This window comes from Streptopelia decaocto (genome assembly GCF_964273445.1).
Source record: "Streptopelia decaocto genome assembly, chromosome: 3".
Lineage (NCBI taxonomy): Eukaryota > Metazoa > Chordata > Aves > Columbiformes > Columbidae > Streptopelia > Streptopelia decaocto.
This window is the reverse complement of record NC_138656.1, coordinates 105003714-105024108: the sequence shown is the minus strand read 5'-3', so window position 1 is coordinate 105024108 and position 20395 is coordinate 105003714. Positions and strand designations below refer to the sequence as shown.

The 20395-nt window shown below is 47.1% G+C and overlaps 1 protein-coding gene across 1 annotated transcript in view; it reads right to left on the bottom strand.

The window, feature by feature from the left end:
* The window catches only part of GRHL1 (grainyhead like transcription factor 1), a 42232-nt gene extending 22089 nt beyond the window's left edge, over positions 1-20143 (bottom strand). Inside the window, exons 1-8 of the mRNA XM_082047873.1 lie at positions 20055-20143; positions 16868-17054; positions 13726-13796; positions 11854-12244; positions 10990-11066; positions 10049-10205; positions 9443-9554; positions 8242-8336 (exon numbers count right to left, since the gene is read on the bottom strand). Of these exons, the coding sequence (XP_081903999.1) occupies positions 8242-8336; positions 9443-9554; positions 10049-10205; positions 10990-11066; positions 11854-12244; positions 13726-13796; positions 16868-17054; positions 20055-20101 (1137 nt within the window). The 5' untranslated portion in view covers positions 20102-20143. The remainder of the gene's footprint in view (positions 1-8241; positions 8337-9442; positions 9555-10048; positions 10206-10989; positions 11067-11853; positions 12245-13725; positions 13797-16867; positions 17055-20054) is intronic.
* Between the last annotated feature and the right edge of the window lie 252 nt (positions 20144-20395).

Sequence of the window (20395 nt, the reverse complement as noted above, 5' to 3'; positions counted from 1 at the left end):
GCAAACACAGGCATGGGTGAGCCACAGAGGCCACATGACAAATGTCCCCACCGTGCAAAGTCTTGTACATCCTTCTGGATAAGATTCTACAAAGACGGACTTGATGCTATTCCAGTCTGATTGCTGTGCTCCGCATGGCTTGTGTTTCAATAGAAGATATCTAAATTTAATTCACCTCCTCCTATTTATGCTCCATTTTATTTTTGTACTGAGAGGACGAAGACATCAATAATCCAAGTCCTTTGGGTATTTCTCTATTTACAATTCAGATAAAAACTTTCACTCTCTTCTAGGACTAGTAGGCAAAAGCCTCTCATTTTAATATTATATTCAACTTAGAACTGTCAAAATGCTTTTAATTTTGGATTACTGTGTTTGTACAGAACACAGAGTCTGGAGCCTACAACACAACAATCGAGGACAGGTTAAACTGCCATGAGCTTCTTTCCAGGGAATGCAGTTGGATACTGTTTTTCTTGATCTTGGCTAAATAACTTCAATGTTCTGCCCAAGACAGAGCAGGCAAAGGAATTCCAGTGCATCCTGAGACCATTTCCCCAACACAAAGGCAGTGCTTGGCTTGCGGACCCATCACCACACATCCTACTGGCAGCCAACTTAATATACGTGTTATTTTCACTTTTTGCAGGACAAAGGGCCACACACACACTCAACTAAACTGATGTGAAGAGGAGCCTTTGAAGCTACAACAGATGATTAAAAACCAGAGGAACAAATAAGGTAAAGGATCCATCAGACCTAAATAAAAGGACTTGGTTATGGACAAGACACCCTTGGAGAACCACAACATGCACTATCCAACACTTAAGAGCTGGAAGCTTCACAGTTATCACCAATGCCAGGACATGGCCGCTCCCCACCCCGGCTGCCAGGAGGAATCCCGGGAATGTCAGTGCAAAGCCTGGCAGCTGCCAGGTTGCTTGGTATCCCACAGACGCCCATGCAATTCAGGGGTACGCGACCATGCGGTCACCACGCTCCTCGCTGGCTACCTGAAGGAGCAGCCCCAGGCCCAAATTCCACAAACAACTCGTTTATCAGCCCTCCACTAAAGAAAAATTACTCGGAAGCTCAAAGGCTGTTATTTAAGTGCTGAAAGCATACTGTTTCTCTAAAGGCTTGGACAAATATAAGCATAAAGGGGGAAAAAAAAGAGGGTCTTTTCAACAGATTTGTCCACCTGGATGTGTACAAGATAGGCCTCAATGTCCTTCATCTGTGCTGTGAGCTGGCTGGATGCAAACCACCTCCAGCCCAAACAGCCTTATAAACCCCAGCAGGACAGCCCCAAGCCCCTGTCCATGGGCACCGCTGAGCTACCGCGGCTCCCAGGACAGGCACTGGGTCACGGCCAGGCAGCTCGGGGTGCAGGCAGAGCAGGCACGGGTCTGCCCGCACGCAACCGCCACAGCACGCCCCAAGCGAGCAGTGCTGGGAAGGCTCCGCTGTCTTTAAAAGGAGAAGGGGAGGAAAAAAAAAAAGCTTGTTACAGACCACCTGAGAGGTGGCCAATCTTACTGCTCTCACATTCGTTTCTTCACCTCCCACATGCACCGCAGGTTTTGCATCAGCAGGAGGCGAGCCAGGAAAGAGTGATAAAAAAGAATTGGGCAACTCATGCACCTGTGGGCTCCCCAGACGGCTCCTGCCTTCGGGATCGGATGCTCCAAATAAGGGTTGTCTGGCAGAGGTACGACAGGGCCCCGTCCCTCCCAGCTCTGCTCAGCCAGACCCAGCACCTCCTGCTCACAGCCCGGGGAAGCTCGTTTGCATCCAAACCTACCCAACCCAGTTCGGGTGACTGACACAAAACATGCCACAGGTCCCACACCACGTCAAGGAACGCCGAGTGGGAAATATGGCTCAGCCTCGGATAAGAGAACATCCTCCTAGCGAGTTCACTCCATCAACAAAACAAAAACGAATGGTAATGAAAGGAAAATACATATTCTTACTCACAAAGAGCAATGGTGATTGTTATTCCAACCCGTTCTAAGGCAAGGAAATACAGGGAACACGTGGGAAACCTGGGGATAGAGGTTCCCAGTCCTACGGAGGCTTCCTCCTACCCCACGCTCTGATAAGATAAAGGGACAGGGCCAGGTGTCAGCTTTGTTGGTTGGAAAGAAAGCAAAAGCGGCAGTTTGCTCCCCAAAACTGGCAATGTTTAAAACCAAACAAACACAACAACAAAAAACCACACTCCAAAACAAACAAAACCAACTCACTAAATAACCTAAACAAAAACATAAAAGCAAACAAGAAAAAACAAACAAAACACACAAACAAACAAAAAAAAAAAAGGGGGGGAAAAAAACCAACAGAAACCTGAAAGAATTACATTTACAAAGGCACGAAAATGGCTGAAAAGTTTTGAAGTTTTGCCATCACGAATGAAAGGGTAAGAGAAGAGGGGGAAAAAAGTCACCTCCCTGTTTTCTCTATACCAGAGCTACCTTTGGGAAGATTTTTCTTCCAGCTTTAGGTAATACATTGTGAGCTTCACAGGTGGTTGGAAGACCAGAGAGATGGTGGAGTTCGGGGCACCAAGTCCTGAAGAAAAATCACAGTTGAAAACCTGCTTCTAATTTGCAAAGCTTAAAATCAAGGGCAACACATGCTTGTTTTTATGAAAACGCAGGACTGAGTAGGGAGAGGCCTGCCTGAAGAGGCAGGTAAGCAGCACCTGCTGTGACTTTCCTATGTCACTGTTCTAAAGGCTGCGTGTACTTGTGCCTCAAAGTACTTGTGGTCTGCAGCCTTGGCTTCAAACCAATCTCCTTCCTCTAAGTATGTTTGACTCATCACATTTCATAGTTTCATTTCCAACTAGCCAAACCTGTACCTCCTCAGTGCCGCTGAAGGTGGCAACACCTTCTTTAATGAGGCATATGACTGCTGCTTCATTACAATGGCATCCATATAAATGTGTGCAATATTCATTAATCAAAGAAGCTGAAATTCTTTCTACAGTTAACACCAATAAACTCTTAAAAATATATCAGTGGTATACACCCCAGCCTTACTTCAAATTGTAGCAAGAGATCCACCTTCTCCAAAAATGGAGCTTATTGGAACAAAAGAAATCCTGCTCAAGAATTGCAGTCACCACAGAGGAGGATCTGGCAGAAGACCACCCTCGTCGCCCAATCCGCTATTTCAAAAGGCCAACACAAATTAGCCTCAAATTAGTTTAATGCAAGACCATTCCACCTTTCTTAGAAAAAAAAACAAAACAAAACACAACAACAAAAACAAAGCAAAAACAATAACAAAAAAAGAGCAGTATTACAGCATTAATTGCTTTGTCATTGAGGATGTCACTTAAGAGATACCACAGCACCTACCCTTTAGGGGAACAGCAAAAAGTTCTATTACAATATTCTCCATCTCTAAATGCCCCTCTTACACCCTCATTATGTATCCCTTTTTAGTAGAAAAGGTCTTTTCACACAGAGCATCTGGCTTACACCACCTTTGTGTGTGTGTGGAGGGAAGGAGTGGGAGGACAATAGATCCCTTAATGTGCAGTGACACCTTTTTTGGTTCCAGTCCCACCATCCAGCCTAAAGCAAGCCAGACAGAAGACCTCCATGGGGGCCCTTCTCTGCAAGACGCTTCCAGTAACACTGTTTCAGATGTGACCTGTTGGCAAGCGTGGAAGGATGTCCCAGCACAACAGTGGGGTCCTTGCACTGGCACAATTACAAAAACGGGGCAAAGAGGCTCTTATCATCACTGGCCCTGCTCAGATATGAGGCCCCAGTCTCCCACCCCACGGAGCAGGAGCTCAGACAGGGTTTGAGTAAAGCAGGATCCAGCAAAGCCAGCTAACCCAGGGGAAACCGATCTGTCCAGATTGTTCAACTGGCACTAACCTGAGAGCAGCCCATGTCCCCAGGCCAATGGTAAGGGATAGGGAATTTGCTCCACTGCCTAACGGGTAACAAGTGAGAACAGGACAATAGCCAACATCATGAAGAGTAGCAGGAAACACTCAAAAGAAATATGTTATGTAGTGCATGAACTGGCAATTTTCATTGAAAGTGGGTACCCACTAAGAGAAAGAGAACTGGTCATGCTGTACAGACCTAGGAAGAGATGGTTCCCAGCCCCAAAACTCATGAACTGGACCTACAAATGCTTTTGCTGATAAAAGAGGGCTGCAAGGACAAATTCTTCCTCCCTACCTTTAGAATGCCCTGATTTTAAAGATGGCCAAGCCTGCTCAGTCAACAAGGATGGGCAGGCACCTCCAGAAAAAGCTCCATCCCAACTCTAGACACCCTAATGAAGTCATACAAGTGAAAGATGACGAGTTTGCGTTCAGACATCTGAAAGCTGTTCACAGGAGAAGAACCCCACCTTGACTGTCTGCCCAACACAGCAGACAGCCGGGACAGGGTGGGAAACTGTTTGAAGTCTCCATAAGCCCCAGGGTAACTCCAGCATTACCTGTTGCGTGCAAGTGAGTGTATCAGCTACACATCTTCGTCAGACTCATCAGACCATGCTTGCACCCAACCAGGATGGCTCCTGACTGAGTAGCTCTGCTGGCTCGCTTAAATATCCCATTCAACAACTCACCAGTTTATCACCCGATTTCCCAGTTCATCCTCTCCCCTTTCTCCTCACAAAGCACTATTGCCTCCTCATCTCATTCTTCCCCTCCCGTGATCTGTCAGGTGGTGGGGTCAGACCCCATCTCTAACATGGACACCTGGAAGCCCACCAGAATGACCACCTCCCCACTGCGCAACATCTCCTGTCCATCCTTCTGCCCTGTCCTCGCTCTACTCCCAGTCTCAGGAGCAGCACTTCAGGACAGTCTGCCTTCTCCTCCCCACCCTCGGCTGCCTTCGCTGTCTCAGAGCAAGGGGGCTCTGGATCCCTGGTCCTTTCCCAGCTTGAACACAATATTTAGCCCACCACTAATCCATATAGTGGCTGCTTCTCTTGTGATGTCCCAAAGCAACAGAAGAGGGCAGAGAGGAGCTGCCAGAAAGAAGCACACAGTATGTGCTCTGAAAACCATGGACACTACCTGGTCCCCAAATGGCAAGTGTCTGCCATGCATGAAACACTCCTGGTTTCCACACGAGTGGGCTCCCAAAGAGCACACCAACGCAGCCAAATGGCTGACAACTCCATGCGCGCAGAGCCAGACCTGCCAGCTGTGTCTGGCGTTGCCCTCAGCTCTCCCAGCACAACAAAACTGGGAAATACTGGTTGCTGAGGGCATCTCAAACATCCTTTCCATCTCCCAACACCACAGCTGCAGTGTTCCTTGCTACAGAGTGAGCACATGGCTCACATTACCTGAAAACAGTGTTTCTTCCCCAGAAAGCTGCTTTTTACAGAACCCCAAAGTGCCCCACAGAGATTGGCAAAGCAGTCTCTGGAGCAGGTGACACCCTCCTGCACAGACAAGGTAGCAGAGGTCCAATGCCCCTGTACATTCCCCAATGAGGACCAGCACAAGAAGGGCAAGTACCTGGTCCCAGAGGTGCTAAGGATAACTTCTTATAATAATACACTGTTTCTTCCTTAAACCAAACACACAGGCAAATCCCTGGGTGCCTAGATGAGTAATTACATCAAAAATCCCAGATGCAGAGCTTCATCACCTCCTGTTGGATACCTCTGCACAGGACCAAACCATTCCAACAGCAAACTGGGAGCAAGAGGGAAATGGGAGAAGTGGCAACTCCAGAAGAATACTTTGGCTCTGGTCCGGGTAATAATTCCAGGGCTTGGGAAGCAAGTTTATAATAATCAAGGGTTGCTGGCTGGTTAAATATGTAATCTATGCAACACTACTCCTGTTCATAAAAATTAAGACCCTGTTTATTACTGTGGAAGACTTTCTGTAGCATCAGAAACTCAGCTCTGTTCCCTGCTCTCTTCACATACTTCAAGACTATTGTTTGGGGGGTGGGAAACTTAAAAAAAAAGAAAAAGGAAAATAAAAGAGAGAGCACATGCAAGATAAATGAACCATGCAAGAAAAATTGTTGAAATTGGCTCACACAGCTCCTGATAAGATCACAGGAGTTGAGAAAGAATTACAGCTCTACTGGTAAGAAATCCAACCATTGACAAAACGCATACTCAAGGAAAAGAAATAAAGTTAAATGAATGCTTAAATACAGGGAGTACTTGTTAAAAATGCTAATTCTTTGAACACTGAAATCCAGAGTATTTTTGTCTTAATATGATACATATCGCAGGAGTCCAGGCTTGTGCTCCGGGTATCAGCAGTCCCCTCTGCAGGTTCATACAAACCAATACTGAAAGTACATGGATCTCACGCACTAAAACTGTGAATCTGGAGGTGAATTTGCCTATGTAACTACAAAGCCAGTCTTGGTCATGCCTTCCTGCACCACCTCACTCCATGAAGTTCTGCTCCAAGCTGAAATACCACCCTGAGAATCCTTAGACCTTCACAAGCTGCTATTCATCACTTCCCTGTAGATCTGAAGCTACTCATTCAGGGGTTTGTAGAGCAGCTGGGACATGACCACCTGTACCAGCTTCGCAAGGCTGGGCTCTGTCAGCGGGTGGGAAGGGGTGTCTTTCCTTGGGGCAGCCCTGCTCCTGGGTGGCAGCCTGTCCCTACCACTGCAGCATGGCTCAGACAGCAGAGAGACAGCTGCGGAGCTGCAAAGTGCTTCTGACTCCTTGGGGACCTGAAATCATTGCCATGTCTGCCTGCATGACCAAATCCTGTGTGCAAACCTTAAGACCTTAGTACCTTGAAGACACAGGTTACCAGACCTCCTTGAATGTGACCACGTTAGACTGTCTATGGCAGCAGGATACCTTTCTGGGAATACTTACTGCCTCCTTTTGAGAGCCCTTCCAAAGCTTCATCTGTTTGTTCACAGAGCAAACGTGCTTCGTGCTTAAAAAAAAAATAAATCACACCTGCTGCAGGATGCTAGAAGGCTGATAAGGTCCTTCCTGCCATCCCTCTCAACCTGACTGAAGCCACATCCAGTAGCAGAGTCTGATGAACAGGGAAGGCTGGCGCCCAACACCATGTCACACATGCGGCAAGGCAGCATTTCCATCAGCAGCACACACAGCTCCTTGCTGCTGCCTGCCAGGTGCCCCAAACTTCTCCCACAGAGCTGAAACCAGCCCCCACACAACCCCTACCTGTCTCTGTTCTCCAAAGCCTTTGCGCAGCACAGAGCAAAGCTCATGGAGACAGCAAGCTCTGTGCAGTGACACCATCTCATGTCTCCTACAGAGCACAGTGGCACACACAGTTCCAGAGAAGGAGCTTTGCATTCTCTGCTCAGAGCTCCTGTGTCCCCCAAGCTAGGCTCTGCCTAGACATGGCAGTCTGTAGCCACCAGTAGCTTTCCCCATGAGAGTGGTGACTAGCACATGACACACTAGCAACAGAACAGCCAGCCTCCAAAAACTGAAGGAAAGTATTTTCTATTTAAAAAAAAAACAACAACAATCCAGGCAGTAACAAAACTCTCCAAAGAAAACTCCTGCACTTTGACTCCAGCAACAAACTGGTGGGACATGCCTTGGGAACAGAGGTGATTCTGCTCTGTGACCTGGCACCAAAAAGATACATGGGCCTTTTTCCAAAAGCTAGAGTGGCTTCTAATAGCTGCAGTTAGCTACTTGCTAGAGTAGCTGTCCCTACTTACACACCTACTGTAGTACCCACAGTCCCGAAACAAGATCAAACCAGAGTTCATCAGGAGGCTGCTCTAACTTGAAATAGGTCACTGGGTGTTGGGATCCACAGTTTCAGCAACACATGCTTTGGGAGCTCAATGGCAGCAGCTACTCTCCCTTTTGCAAGCAAGCCCACTGCCACAGCTTTAATTCCCTCAGAAACTGCCCTCCGCCTCCAGCCGGGATCCTCCGAGAGCCCGTGCTCCCTGCCAAGCCCAGCTACGCTCCCTCACACCTCCAGCACTGCTTCATCTGCCCTGGAAACGCTTCGTGCTTCCTTTTGTCAGTACTTGTCTGTCAGGTAGGCAGTTCTGCCAAGAGCCTTAAAGTAGTTGCAAAGCTCCCCGTGGCTGCACATGCAAACCCTCTTAAGAAATAGCCAGAAGGTTTTGCCTAATGTAAGAGCGTAAACAAACTTGTTACATGCTAATCACCAGGTAGGCCACACACCCTTCCCCTCCCCCAGCCCCTGAATCTGCTAAAAGGACAGGAAATATAATCATGGTCACATACCTTTGCTTCCTCGTTGATGTCCCAAGTGAAGGATATGGCATTGTATGCGATCTCCTCAATGTTACTGATGGTGTTGAAGCTCTCCTTGTAGTCGGCTGTTAGAAAGAAGGATGAATGAGAGAGAGGAAGAGGGATACCACCTGGAGCCCTTAATCCCACAAAGCAGCCAGAAACTGCAACTCCTCAGCAACCCCTTGGGGGAAAAGGAACCACAGAATGATTTGCATTGGAAGGGACCTTAAAGACGATCTAGTTCCAACCCCCCTGCCATTGGCATGGACACCTTCCACTAGACCAGGTTGTCCAAGGCCCCATCCAACCAGGCCTTGAACACTTCCAGGGATGGGGCATCCACAGCTTCTCTGGGCAGCCTGTTCCAGTGCCTCACCACCCTCATGAGGAAAAAGCTGAACTATACTTAAAAATGGATCATTAAAAAGCCTGGGACTAGGCAGAAATTTCAAACTAGAAACTCCAGCAAGAAAGGCAGACATCACAAACATCGCCCATCCTGCACCATAGCCTGCTGTGTGCAGGAAACTCTGCCCTGTATGGCGAGAGCATAAGCTCTCAATAAAACTCCTTCAATAACAAACAAAGATTTGCATGTGCGTCTGCTTTAAATGCCAAATGATTAATCCCAGCTTTTATTCACAGAAGGAAGGGACTAGGAGTACAACCCAGCCTTCAGCCAGAGAAGGCTGGAAGTCAGCCAGCCCCAGCCTTGTCTAGAGGCAAGTGGAAATCTGCAGAGTGTTTTCTTTTTTAACATGTACCAAAGACCAGTTGTGAGCGAAGTTGTTGGAAGGAGGATCATTAGTGTTATTTCTATGAGGATCTTGTCCTTTGAAGAAACACAGTATCTAGGATAGCCAGAGAGTCTCTAAGTTGCAGTTTAGCTACAAGCACCAGGATATACCAAAGCAACTGTAGTTTGGAGCGGGGTGTTAGATCTCCCAATGCAAAACCATTAAGTCAGCCTGCTCACCAGCCAAACAAAACCCTCAAAACTCAGTCTCTTTAATGAGCCAAACAAACTACTGCACTAGTTCTAACCAATTAAAAGGCTTTCAGCAAAGCTATGGATAGCAGAGACCATGATCCAAAGTTTCCTTAAAATAACAAAGCTTTAGCAGAAAAACCAAGCCTTGCCATGGACTTAGGTTTGGAGTTTGACATCAGCAGTGAGAGTGTTCCTTACCTATGTCAATGCATCTTTGTTTGGCTGTGTGCTGTCTTGAGTGCCAGTATTTCCAGTGCCTGAGCTGATCTTCTCTTGTTTTGTCTTCAGCAAACACAACCATGATGACACTCTGAAAGGAGAGGGAGAGGGGTAAGATTAAAAATAAATAAACAAAGAAAACAAAATGCAAACATGTGAAAGAAAAGGCCACAGAGTACATTTGTTTTGGAAGTTCTCCCTGGTATCAGGTTTTCTGCTTTAGGCTTTCCAACTTGACGCACCACAGTGTACCCAGCACCCCGCTGCCAAACCGGAAGGCAGACAGCAGCACTTTCTGGGTCATAAACAGCGACGAGCAGAACTGCTCTCCTAACTGGAGCTCAAGGATCTCATTCCAGGTGTTGCATCACCTTCACACAAGTGCTGACACCACTTCTTAACAGATTGAGCCAGGATGGGTTGGTCTGGAAGTAGGTGGACAGCAAAGGAACGAGCATTGACGTAAGCGAGGCGGTAAGCTGGCCTTCGTGCTGATGCTCTGGTTTAGATTACTGCACTTTGGGAGAGTTAAGGCTACCGCTGTACACACCCTCTTTCCCAAGAGCCACAAGAGCTGCCACTCACTCGGACTTTACTGATGGGGTGGTGGATTCCTTCACTGCTGCTCACTTCTTTCAGTGTGATCGGGTAAAATTGACCTTTATTCAGGTAAGTCATCGTGCTGTCCCCAGGCTTCTGTCGGAGGGACTTGGAGGCTTCCAGAGTGTATTCGAAGTTATTCCTACAGAGCGAGGAGAGCAGTGATTGCTATAGCATTTTCCTGGAAAGCCGATTAAATGTTCTACATCTAATTTGGAAGAATTCCAAAGTCGTTAGTTGACTCACTAAGCCACCAACAGGCAAGGAAGTAGGAAAACAGGATGAGCCCCTTTTTCAACCATTTCCTTCATGAATGAACACTTAAGAGAAGTTCTTGGCAAGCTAAATCCCAAGATACATCAGCAGGCAAGACTGGAAGCGCCCTATTCAGGCTGAGAGCAGCAAGCTGCTCCCATGGAAAAGCATCTATTAGCAATTAAATTAAAATTCACAAGCTAATAAGCTATTCAGTGGCCACAGTCTTCTCTTCCTTCTTGGCCAACTGCAGCTAACCAAACAACAAGTTTATTCCCCTCCCTTGGAGTTCAGATGAGTTTCATCCTTCCCATTTCTGCTGTAGGTTTCCAACAGGGAGAGGGACACAGCTGAAAGGCAGCTCTGAGACCATGGCAGAGCTCACAGACAACACTGCACCTTCCCACAGGACATGGAGTTGTTGCAAGGACATGGACTGAAACAGGGTGGTATTTCCAACCCTGCATGTAGCCTCCCTTTAAGATACAGGCAAGATTTTCAGCTCCCAAATTCAAATGAGCAGGCACTGTTGTGGATTTGAGATCTACAGCATTCCCAGTGCCTGACACTCAGCACAGAAGGGAGTGAGCTGCACTGCTCCGTGAGCACATGGACAAGCCAACTGTAAGAGAAAAGGGGTACATGGGCAAGTAGAGGGCTTAAAGCATTACCCAGAAATGCTGTCAAACACATAATCTTCTGAATTCATGTTGGCCATCCGGAGATTCAGTTCAGTAGGAAAGAAAACCTGGGGTAGACACAAAACAAAACAACAATTAACACAGCAGCAACAAGGAAAGTCAAGATTAAACAGATACTTGTTACCACAGAACTTCTGGCAGGCAAATTGATCATCAGATAACTGATTTTTGGTTTGTGCAAACAGGACACTTAAGCAGGGTTTCAATCCAAAACTTTTGGGTGTCAACTAAGCACATCTCACAAGCCTTCTGAATCTGCTTGAGGCAATATTTTAAAGCTTCCCCAAATTTCAAAAAAGGGGATAAGTACATAGTTCCTTGAGGAGTTGCTTAAAAACTCAGAACACAGTTACTCTATTGTTTTTAGTTGATACTATAAAACAAAAAACATGGGTTTTCATCCAAGTCTACCTCTCACCCAAGGCCCCAAAACAAACAGACTGTTTTCCACTGACACACCTCACACCTAGAAACTGGCAGTAAGGAATCTCACAGACAGTCACTTTGCTTTGGTACCTGCAAAGGCACAGCAGAGTGTCCAACTCTTGCAAAACCTGGCCCTGTGCTGTGCATCAAGATAACTATTTCCGTATTCTGCAAGCTGAAGGCTCTGTTACTAGTAAGATCAGTCATTTGATTTGGTAACGATTTCATGTTGTGAAGGTTTTATTTACTAAGTAATATTTATGTATCTTTCTGAGAAAGTCTTCCATTCCTAAATCACTGGACAGATTCCTGGCTCACATAACAAGAACAATTTAAGACAGAGCAGGATCTCTCCATCCAGCTCAAGACACACACACACACACACACAGCAACCGTCTCTCTTCGTACCTCTTGCACACCCTCCTTGAAAGTCTCTGAGAAGGTGGAGTCCGGCGTTCTCCTCTGGGAGTTCTGAGGCTGGGTGTTGGAACTGAACTGGTCGGGGTTGAGGTTCCTGTCGAAGACCACTACCCGCTCGGGGGGCTCGGGGTGGTACACGCTTGGTGGGATGCCCACTGTAAAGCCGTGGGGTTGCGTCTCCGTTTTGATGGAATGGGTGGGCATCGTGGCAATCGAAACGGTGACTGTTGTGTCAGGAGTTGTGAGGTGGCCTCTCTTGTCCATGCCCATCTGGGGCGTGTGTGGAAGGACAATATTGAAAGGCACATTTTTCAGAACCTGGACTCTGTTTTCTCCAGCAGAAATGAGTGACTGTTCTGTCACATTTGGGATGCTGTTCCTTTAAGGGACAAAGAAAAAAAAAAGAAGCATAAATTATACAGCTGATTTTCTCACTAAACAAGAACTAGAAATACTTCTCAGCCTTTTGGACAGGGACAGCTGATACCAGCTCCCCTGCCTGTGCAGAACAGCTCAATCCTGACCTGCAAAGCTGAGAAACTCATTCAAAAAAAGTAACCTCACTCACTGCTAACAACCCTGCCTCGGAGATGAACTACCCTGGAGCAAAGGGTGAGGGTTCACAGCCCAGATCCTCACTGCTTGGGAAACAGTCACCCAAAAGTAAGAGTTTCAAGACCCTTCCCACCACGCATTGGCACATGCAGCTCCATAAAACTGCTCTTTGGCGGATGGAGAGGACCGAGAGCAAGGCTGCTGCTCCTCTGCCCCAGGACTGCACGCCACCTGGGAAGCACTAACAGGGAAATTACACACCTCTTTCACACACAAACTCCCAAGAAAATCCACACCGAGACTCCCTGGAGTGGTTTGCATAACCTCATGCTCTCCACCCCAGCACACTCATTTCTGCCAGGACAGCACAGACCTGTGGCTGAGCTGACCTCATAGCGAGCAGCCGCTGAGTCTGCCTGCCCTCCCCTTCTCCCTTCCCACAACATTGTCCTGCCCCCTCCTTTGCACCAATTCTGATGCTCTCCCATCCCCTTGGTGAGCCAGTTTGGCTTGTTCCACTGGCAGAAAATGAGCCTTTTTTTTTTGCCTGCTAGGTTATGGGTCAGTGGAAGACCAGGGCTGGTACGAGGGGAGCAGTGGGAACACGTGGCTGGGAACTAGACTGTTCTTCTCAGCGAAGAGTCATTCAGTTGGCTCAGCCAGACCACAAAAACCTCACCTTGAGTCCTTAAAGCTTTCTAGTCTGTCCAAAGGAAGAGGAAGGTAAGAGTGGAAGCCTGGCTTGAATGAACCTTACATTCGTAATATTTACTTAATTGGTATCGTCTTCTCCTTGGAAGGCACAAGAGAGGGAGGGCAGGAAAAGGAAGGAAGAAAGGAGTTCCAGAGGATACTAAAGAAGTCCATGAACAATACAAAACCAAAACTAAGTCACAGCACTTTGAAGTCCTTCCCTACCAGCCCATGCATGAAGAAGCAATGCTGCTGGTGCTGAAGAACAAAACCAGCCGTGAGCAACTGAGGCAACTGCATGCAGAAGTAAAAGGGTCACCAGGCACCTCCACAGCCTCGGGAAGGGTGTCTGTGCTACCAGGCTGTGCCCAGGGTTGCAAAGCAGCTTTTGCTATGCTGACTGCATGACACCGGCACACAGAAAGCAGACGGACGGTGATGAGCAGCAGTGTGGGCCTCAGCTCCACATAATGGTCCAATCGCCATCCTGTTCCTGAGGCAGCAAAGGAATTTGGAGCACAGAGTAAAAACAAACAATTTCTCTTTTCCAGCAGCTTTGGTGGTCTAGGAAGGAAAGGGAATAAGCAGACATGCAATAATAAAAACTGATACCTTTTGCTATGATCTTGGTCGGGATGTTCTACCTCTGGTTTAGCTGTGGAAGACCTCCTCTCCCTTGGAACCTGGGAAATACAAGGCATACTATATTTGCATTTGTCCTCCCATACAAAGAAAAACAGAGCTCCTTAAAACACACAGACCTTTGGTGAAATTAAGAAAGCATCATTCTGTGGTATCAGTTCTTATTGACATTACATCTTGACTGATGTTCCCATGGTTAAGGGGTGGCAGGCCTGTCCCAGGTGATGCCCCACAGATCCCGTGTGGCTGACCTGGCCAGCCGTGCCAGCCTTGGGCTCCTGCCAGCACCACACAGTGGTAAAACCAGTGCAGAAAGCCAGCCAACCCTGCCGGGAGCACCAGCGCTGGGGTGAGGGCACCCAGAGGAGAGCTCCCGAGGTCTGCACCAGCGGTGCAGGTTTTCTCCTCCGTGGGCTGTCAGGGTTCAGCATGCCAGATGAGCTCGAGGCTTGTGAAAGGACACCGCTCCACAGCCCCTGCCCATGGACACGTGCCCCCTAGGCCACCTCCTCAAAAGACTACTGGAAGCTTTTATTTATCCTCAGAAACCAGGGGATTCAGGGAGGACCAGGTTTGAGAAGCGTATTATGATGCTACAGCTGACTCTTGTGCACGACCATGTACAACACACTGGCCCAAACTGCATTAAGTCTTTTATAAACAAAAGGTAACCACCAGTGCTCTGGATCCAAGACAGCTCAATACTGATTCTCATCTTTTATACCACGGACAGGACTTACCCTGAGAACACCACACACCACGACACCCAGCACACAACCCCCTAACTCACGCACAGATACACACCATTTTCCCAGCTGTGCTGCCAGGCCAAGGCGCACAGAAGGTGGTGACCATTTATACCTGCAGCAGCTTAGTTCCTGGGAACACACAGCCAGCAACACAAACACTCTCACCACTGTGGGCACCAGCCCATGGGGCTCAGTTGCCCTCAGCTGTGCAGCAAGTCCACGCAAGCTCCTCTGCAAGCAAACACGGCGCCCAGGACTTTTGCCACCCTCAACACACCTCTTGAACAAGCAAAGGAAACACTTCGTGGTGTAAGGAGGAGTCAACTCCCACCACCTTCCCTCACTGAAGCCTGCTCAAATACTGCCCACGTTCGTCAGCTCGGGTGCGACACGGTGAACCACTGCTTTGCGCTGACTGATGGCGTATCTGCGCGAACAGCACCTGTCTCTAAACAGACCCCAACTAAAACCTAACTCCTGTCTCTTCCACATAACCTGGAATCTCCAATAACACCAGAACTGCTGAGTTTTCCACAGGAACCAGCAGCACTTCGAGAACCTCTAGTTGGGAAACTGCCAGGAGGGTGACACTAACTAGTCACTGGAAAACAAGGGTCTTCCAAGCCACATTTGGCCTCAAGTCCAACACTTCTCAACTCCAGATTTTTAATCAAAGATTTGTTTCCTGTAAGGCCTTATTAACCACAGCGCATTGGTCAAAAGGAAAAAACTCAAGTTCTTTGATTCTGTTGTTTTGTTCTTTTTTTGCCTTTTTTTTTTTTTTTTTAAGGCAAAAGTGATCTCACCTTTAATTTTACAGAGGGGGCGTATTAGAGATGCCTACATGTCATCCCTCTAGCATTACTTCATCACAGTCCTCAATAAATCTTTCAACTTCTAACCATTTTGCTTCACCCAAGTGTGCAGGATACCTGTTCTTCCACTGATTTTTCTGTACACCCACTGATAACCAAACACGAGAGGAAACCCTGAATTAAACACTAATGTATGGCAAATCCCCTCTGCTTTGCCAAGCGTGAAGGATCAACATCACACTTCATTTGTAATCCACAGGTTTAGAAATCAAAATTGATTTGGGGGATTAAGATTGTTCTGGTGAAAGTGTGTGGGTTTTGAGTTTTTGCTTGTTTGTGGTTCTGTGTTTGAGTTTTTTTTGTTTGATTTGTTTTGGTTCGTTTTTTTCCCCCAAAAGCATAGCAAGCAGAGGCACAAAGCAGAACACCAGTTTTCCCACAAAACTACCTGAATAACATCCACATCAGTGAGTTTGTGGCATTTTGTCATGTGTGTGGAGCATCAATCTCCACATTAAGCATTACAATAATATTTTGATACATAAGGCACGTTCAGCTCTTAAAAGGGCAGGCAAGGATTTTGCACACACAAGTCAGCCTCTCTTCCTGCTTGAAGAACACACCGAGGCTGGCAATCGTGCTCACTGCTATTAAAAGACACTAGCCAAAATGTCAGGCACACAAGCCAAGTCAGCCTCCTGGCCTTCCTGCACACCCAGCGAAGAAAAAACAGGCATCTCCAGCTGGTGAGCTGTGCCACCAGGACACAGGCAGGACACCTCCCTGCCTGGAAACGCATGCTGGTCTCCGCTGACTTAGACACGGACATAACTACCCTGGCTTAGACTTCTGGTGTTTAGGAAAGAAAGCTCAGCAAAATATATCCCACAGAAAGCAGGAGGTTATCTGCTTGACTGCGTTCTGTTCACCTGTGAGCATCTAGGAAGGTGCATGTCTCTGAGAAGACCACGAACACTGGAGAAGACAACTGTGGCTGTCAAAGGATTAGCAGTGGCAGCTGAAGCCCACGGAAGGTTAGAGAGGTGCAGACAGTTACCCCTTCAGGTGGGCATTTCCACCCCACACACTGCTAAAAATCCATAGTGATAGCTTAGTATCAGCTGAGAGTCAGGTAGCACAAAGCCCCAGCAAAAGCCGAGGGCCCCACCGGAACGGGGATTACACCAGCAGGAGAGAAGTTTCCTTCTCCACGTGCACTTACATTCAGACACAGACATGCTCCAAAAGTATCATCCTTCACACCTATTTCTATAGCATATTGGCTCCCGCAGAACCCAGAGTCAGCAGGCAAAAAGCTGCTGAAGTTTTGACATTTGACATTAAGATCCAGGGAATCTTGCTTTACTGAGCTAAAAATAAACCAAGTTTCAGAAAAAGGGACACGGGATTTCTTCCATTTAAAAACCACATAGCTTAAAGTCTTTGTGATCTAGTCACAGCTTCTGTAAAATCCTCTAGCAAATGACACCTTTTCCGGGGGTGGAACAAGAGCTCCGCTGCTGCCGGAGCGTACCCACGCCAATCTACCTTGTAGTAATCATACAGCAGTCCCAGGGCAGCTGCGCTGTCTTCATCACCATTGATGCTCATCATAGCTTTGGTAGCTGCTGTAAGGGGATTTTCAAGAAAGGTTTTCCAGGCCTCATCTTCACTGGTGTAAGGACGTCTCTGAGAGTAGAGAGAGTCATTCTGAAGAACCAAGACGGGTCTTTTACTTGAATCATAAAAAGAGGGAGAAAGAAGAAAGCCACCTGTTAGAACACATGAAAAACATTCCTGTAGTTCTCCTAATTAGCTGCCCCAGTTTCACAAGGTTCATATTCTGATTCAGTGCACTGCAAGGATTAGTCAACACAAAAAGCCCAGAAACCTAATTCTGATCTCACTCACACTCAGTGTAAACCAGGATTAATTTGACCAAACTCAGCTGGATTACACCAGCCTATATAAAATAGCAAAGCCGTTTAAAAGCACAACTGATCACTCTGAATCCAAACCAGAAAGAGTTCCGCACATTTACTGGCCTACCACCTACAAAACCTCTAGCCCGTCCTACATAATAATCCTATACCAAGCCGCAACCTGCTCCAGTTCCCACGTGGAACTAGAAATTGTGAATTAATGAAACATCTCCTTCCCCCAGAGCTTTCAGAAGCTGCCGTCGCTCCCAGAGTATATCTGAAATACCATCTAGAAGCTGCCAATCAGTTATAAACTTCACAGAGAAATAGGTCAAAGGGACCTCAAATCAATTTGGCAGTGAATTTTTCTGACAAGGGAAGCCAAAAGACTTATTGCCTGGTTAGTGCTGAAATAATCTGTGACACTAGTTTGAAACACCCTCAACATATGACTCAGAAAGAAAAAAAAGAAAGAGAAAAACTGGAGGTTTTCCCTTTATATTGTAGCATAAACAACAAAGTATTTACTCTGAACATTTAGAGATGACTGGGAACAAGAAAGTTCCAAGATGACTTGGACCTTCTGCCCACAGGTGAAAGTGGAAAATCTGTAGAAAATGCTGTCCTACCAGCTTACACTACTTCAGATACTTTGGTTCTATTGATAAAATATACACTTCATCTTCCAAGTCAGTTCAAGTTAACTGTGTTTAAATCTGACTTTTAAACCAGTTCAAACAGTTTTCTTTCCAGTGAAAGGATAAGATTAGTTACTGCAGAATGGGGGGGAGAAGAAGGGAAGCTTTTTTATTTTCTTAAATAATGCCAAACTCGGTGTTTCTTAATGAATTGGTAATAGGTTTAAAATAAACAAAAGTTTACCAAAAAACCCAAGGAAACAAAAAACCCACAACCCCCACAAAAAGCAGTTCCCTGCCACCATCACACCCCTTCCCAGTACATAAGCATTTGATTCATCTATTCGCCCAGATGCATTCAGAGATTGAAATACACTACAAATACAAAAAGTTGGGAAATAAAAAGTTGTGAAATACTCTAATCACCATAAAAATCTTAACAGTATCCTACATTTATCACCACCTTCTACCAAAAAGGTTGCAAAGCACTTTGCAAATGACGCGCTCGGCCCTTTATCAGTGACAGCAGTTTTGCTGAGCTCCAGGATGGTTCAGCTGAGCTGAAGACACTTAAAGCCAGTGGGAGTTTCCAGGATTTGTCAGAGCACCTTGTGGCTGTAAATCAGTTCTATATAGTTGGAAAAAAGCAAACAACAACAGAAAAGACAAGCCCTTTCTTTATGTCTTTGTACGTACTTGTGTACACACTGAGCAGATACCTCTGATATTGCAGGAGGCAGCCTCCACTTTCTCTTAGAGACTTCACAGCAGAAGACAAAGCAGAATTTTCTTTAGGGACAAAGTACAAGCTCTGTGCTTATACAATATGATAAAAGAAACCTCGAATGCCCACAGCAAAAGGGTAAAACCTCCAGTTAAAGTCTCTCATAAAGAAAAAGGCAACTGAAGCAGCCTGGGTGCAGCTCACGGGATCCATCGCTGCCCGGCCGAAGGGCTCCGTCAGCCTTGCTGGGACTCTCAAGAACACTGAGCTGACTCCCTCCAGGATTAAGGCAGCTGCTAACCAGAAATGTAGCAAATGCAAAAAGCTACACATTTTTGTGTGATTTCTTTGTCATTACCACCACCTAAATATAATGCGTGTTGCCCTACAGGTAATCTACTCCCCTAAAAGCAGCGTAGAAAGAATTATCCGCAGAATTATCAAGAGAAGTGCAGGGTTTGGCAGCAACTCAATCCCTTAACAGAACCACAGCTTCTTTCAGCAAAATAAGAGCATATTAATAAGAGAAGGTAAACATTTGTTTTTCTTTCCTTTTATGTTTCAAGATTACTGACACACGGTTCTGCCCACAAAGTAGCAGACATGTCCAGTATCGGCTGGAAATAAGTTTCCTACTGCAGTTTTAATAATTTCTAAAAATTACTTTCTACATTACTAAAGTAGAAGGAGAGGAATATCACAAAAAGTAAATATTCTCTGTTTGCGAGGAACTCACGGCGTTGTGTTCAGATCACAGAAACCACTCCTACTTACTTCACTGATCCACAACCCTTCCTTTCTCTCCGTCACCGTGCAATTTAACGTTCAGAGATCCTCAGAGTGCTTTACACCTGGGCTTTGCACAGCGCACACCTTTAATGCTGAGGCAGCAGAGAGGATTTCTTTCGCTGGCTTCTGTCTACGTGCCAGAAAATTGAAGCTCATGTACCTCAATTGCTATGGCCTCAGCTGTCAAGCGTCATTAGAGGTAAAACAAAAAAAAACAACAAAAAACAAAGGAAAATTCCTAATCACACGGTAAAGTTAGTGAGCTGCTGCACTAGAGTCCTCTTTCTAGAAAGTTATACATTAATAAAAATAAAACCAAACATCAAAACACCTTTGGTTGGAATCCTATGCTTTCCCTAGAAATCGAGTCCATTTGAGTCACCGATTATTCAAAATATAGTAGTTTTTTAATCGGTTCTTCAAATCCCTTCAGAGTTATCCCATTTTCTTACAGTGCCCGCGGTCACCGTCTCCAGACGGGCACGGTGACAAGTGCAGGAGTAAACCCAAGCCATTAAACGCCGTGAGGGATCCATCTGAAGAAGACACCTCGGCGTTCAAAACCACGGAGTTACTACTCTCAGTTTTAGCTCTTTCGACACCCGCAGCTGCAGCCGAGTTCACCAAGAGCCCCGCTGGCTGCGGGCACGGCCCCCCCTCACCTGCCGAAATCCACCTTTCCGGAGGGGTGCGCCTCGTAGAAGTCCATGGGGGCCGCTCGCACCGCCCGGCTCCAGCGGGGGGCACAACCCGCCGCTGCGGCTCCGCCCGCCTCCCTCGGCCCCCGGCAGAGGGGCAGCCCGGCGCTGCGGCGGCGCCCGCTCCTGCCGACAGCGCGGCCCGCTCGCCGCCGCCCGCATTTAAGGCGCGGCGGGGCGGGGGGCGGACGGCGGCGGCGCGGCCCCACGCCTCGCTGCGGGTGTCGGGTTTCAAAGCCGGCCCGGCCTCGCCGCTCGGCTCACGGGGCGGGGTGGCCGCCGGGGTCGCCCCGCTGCGCCCCCCC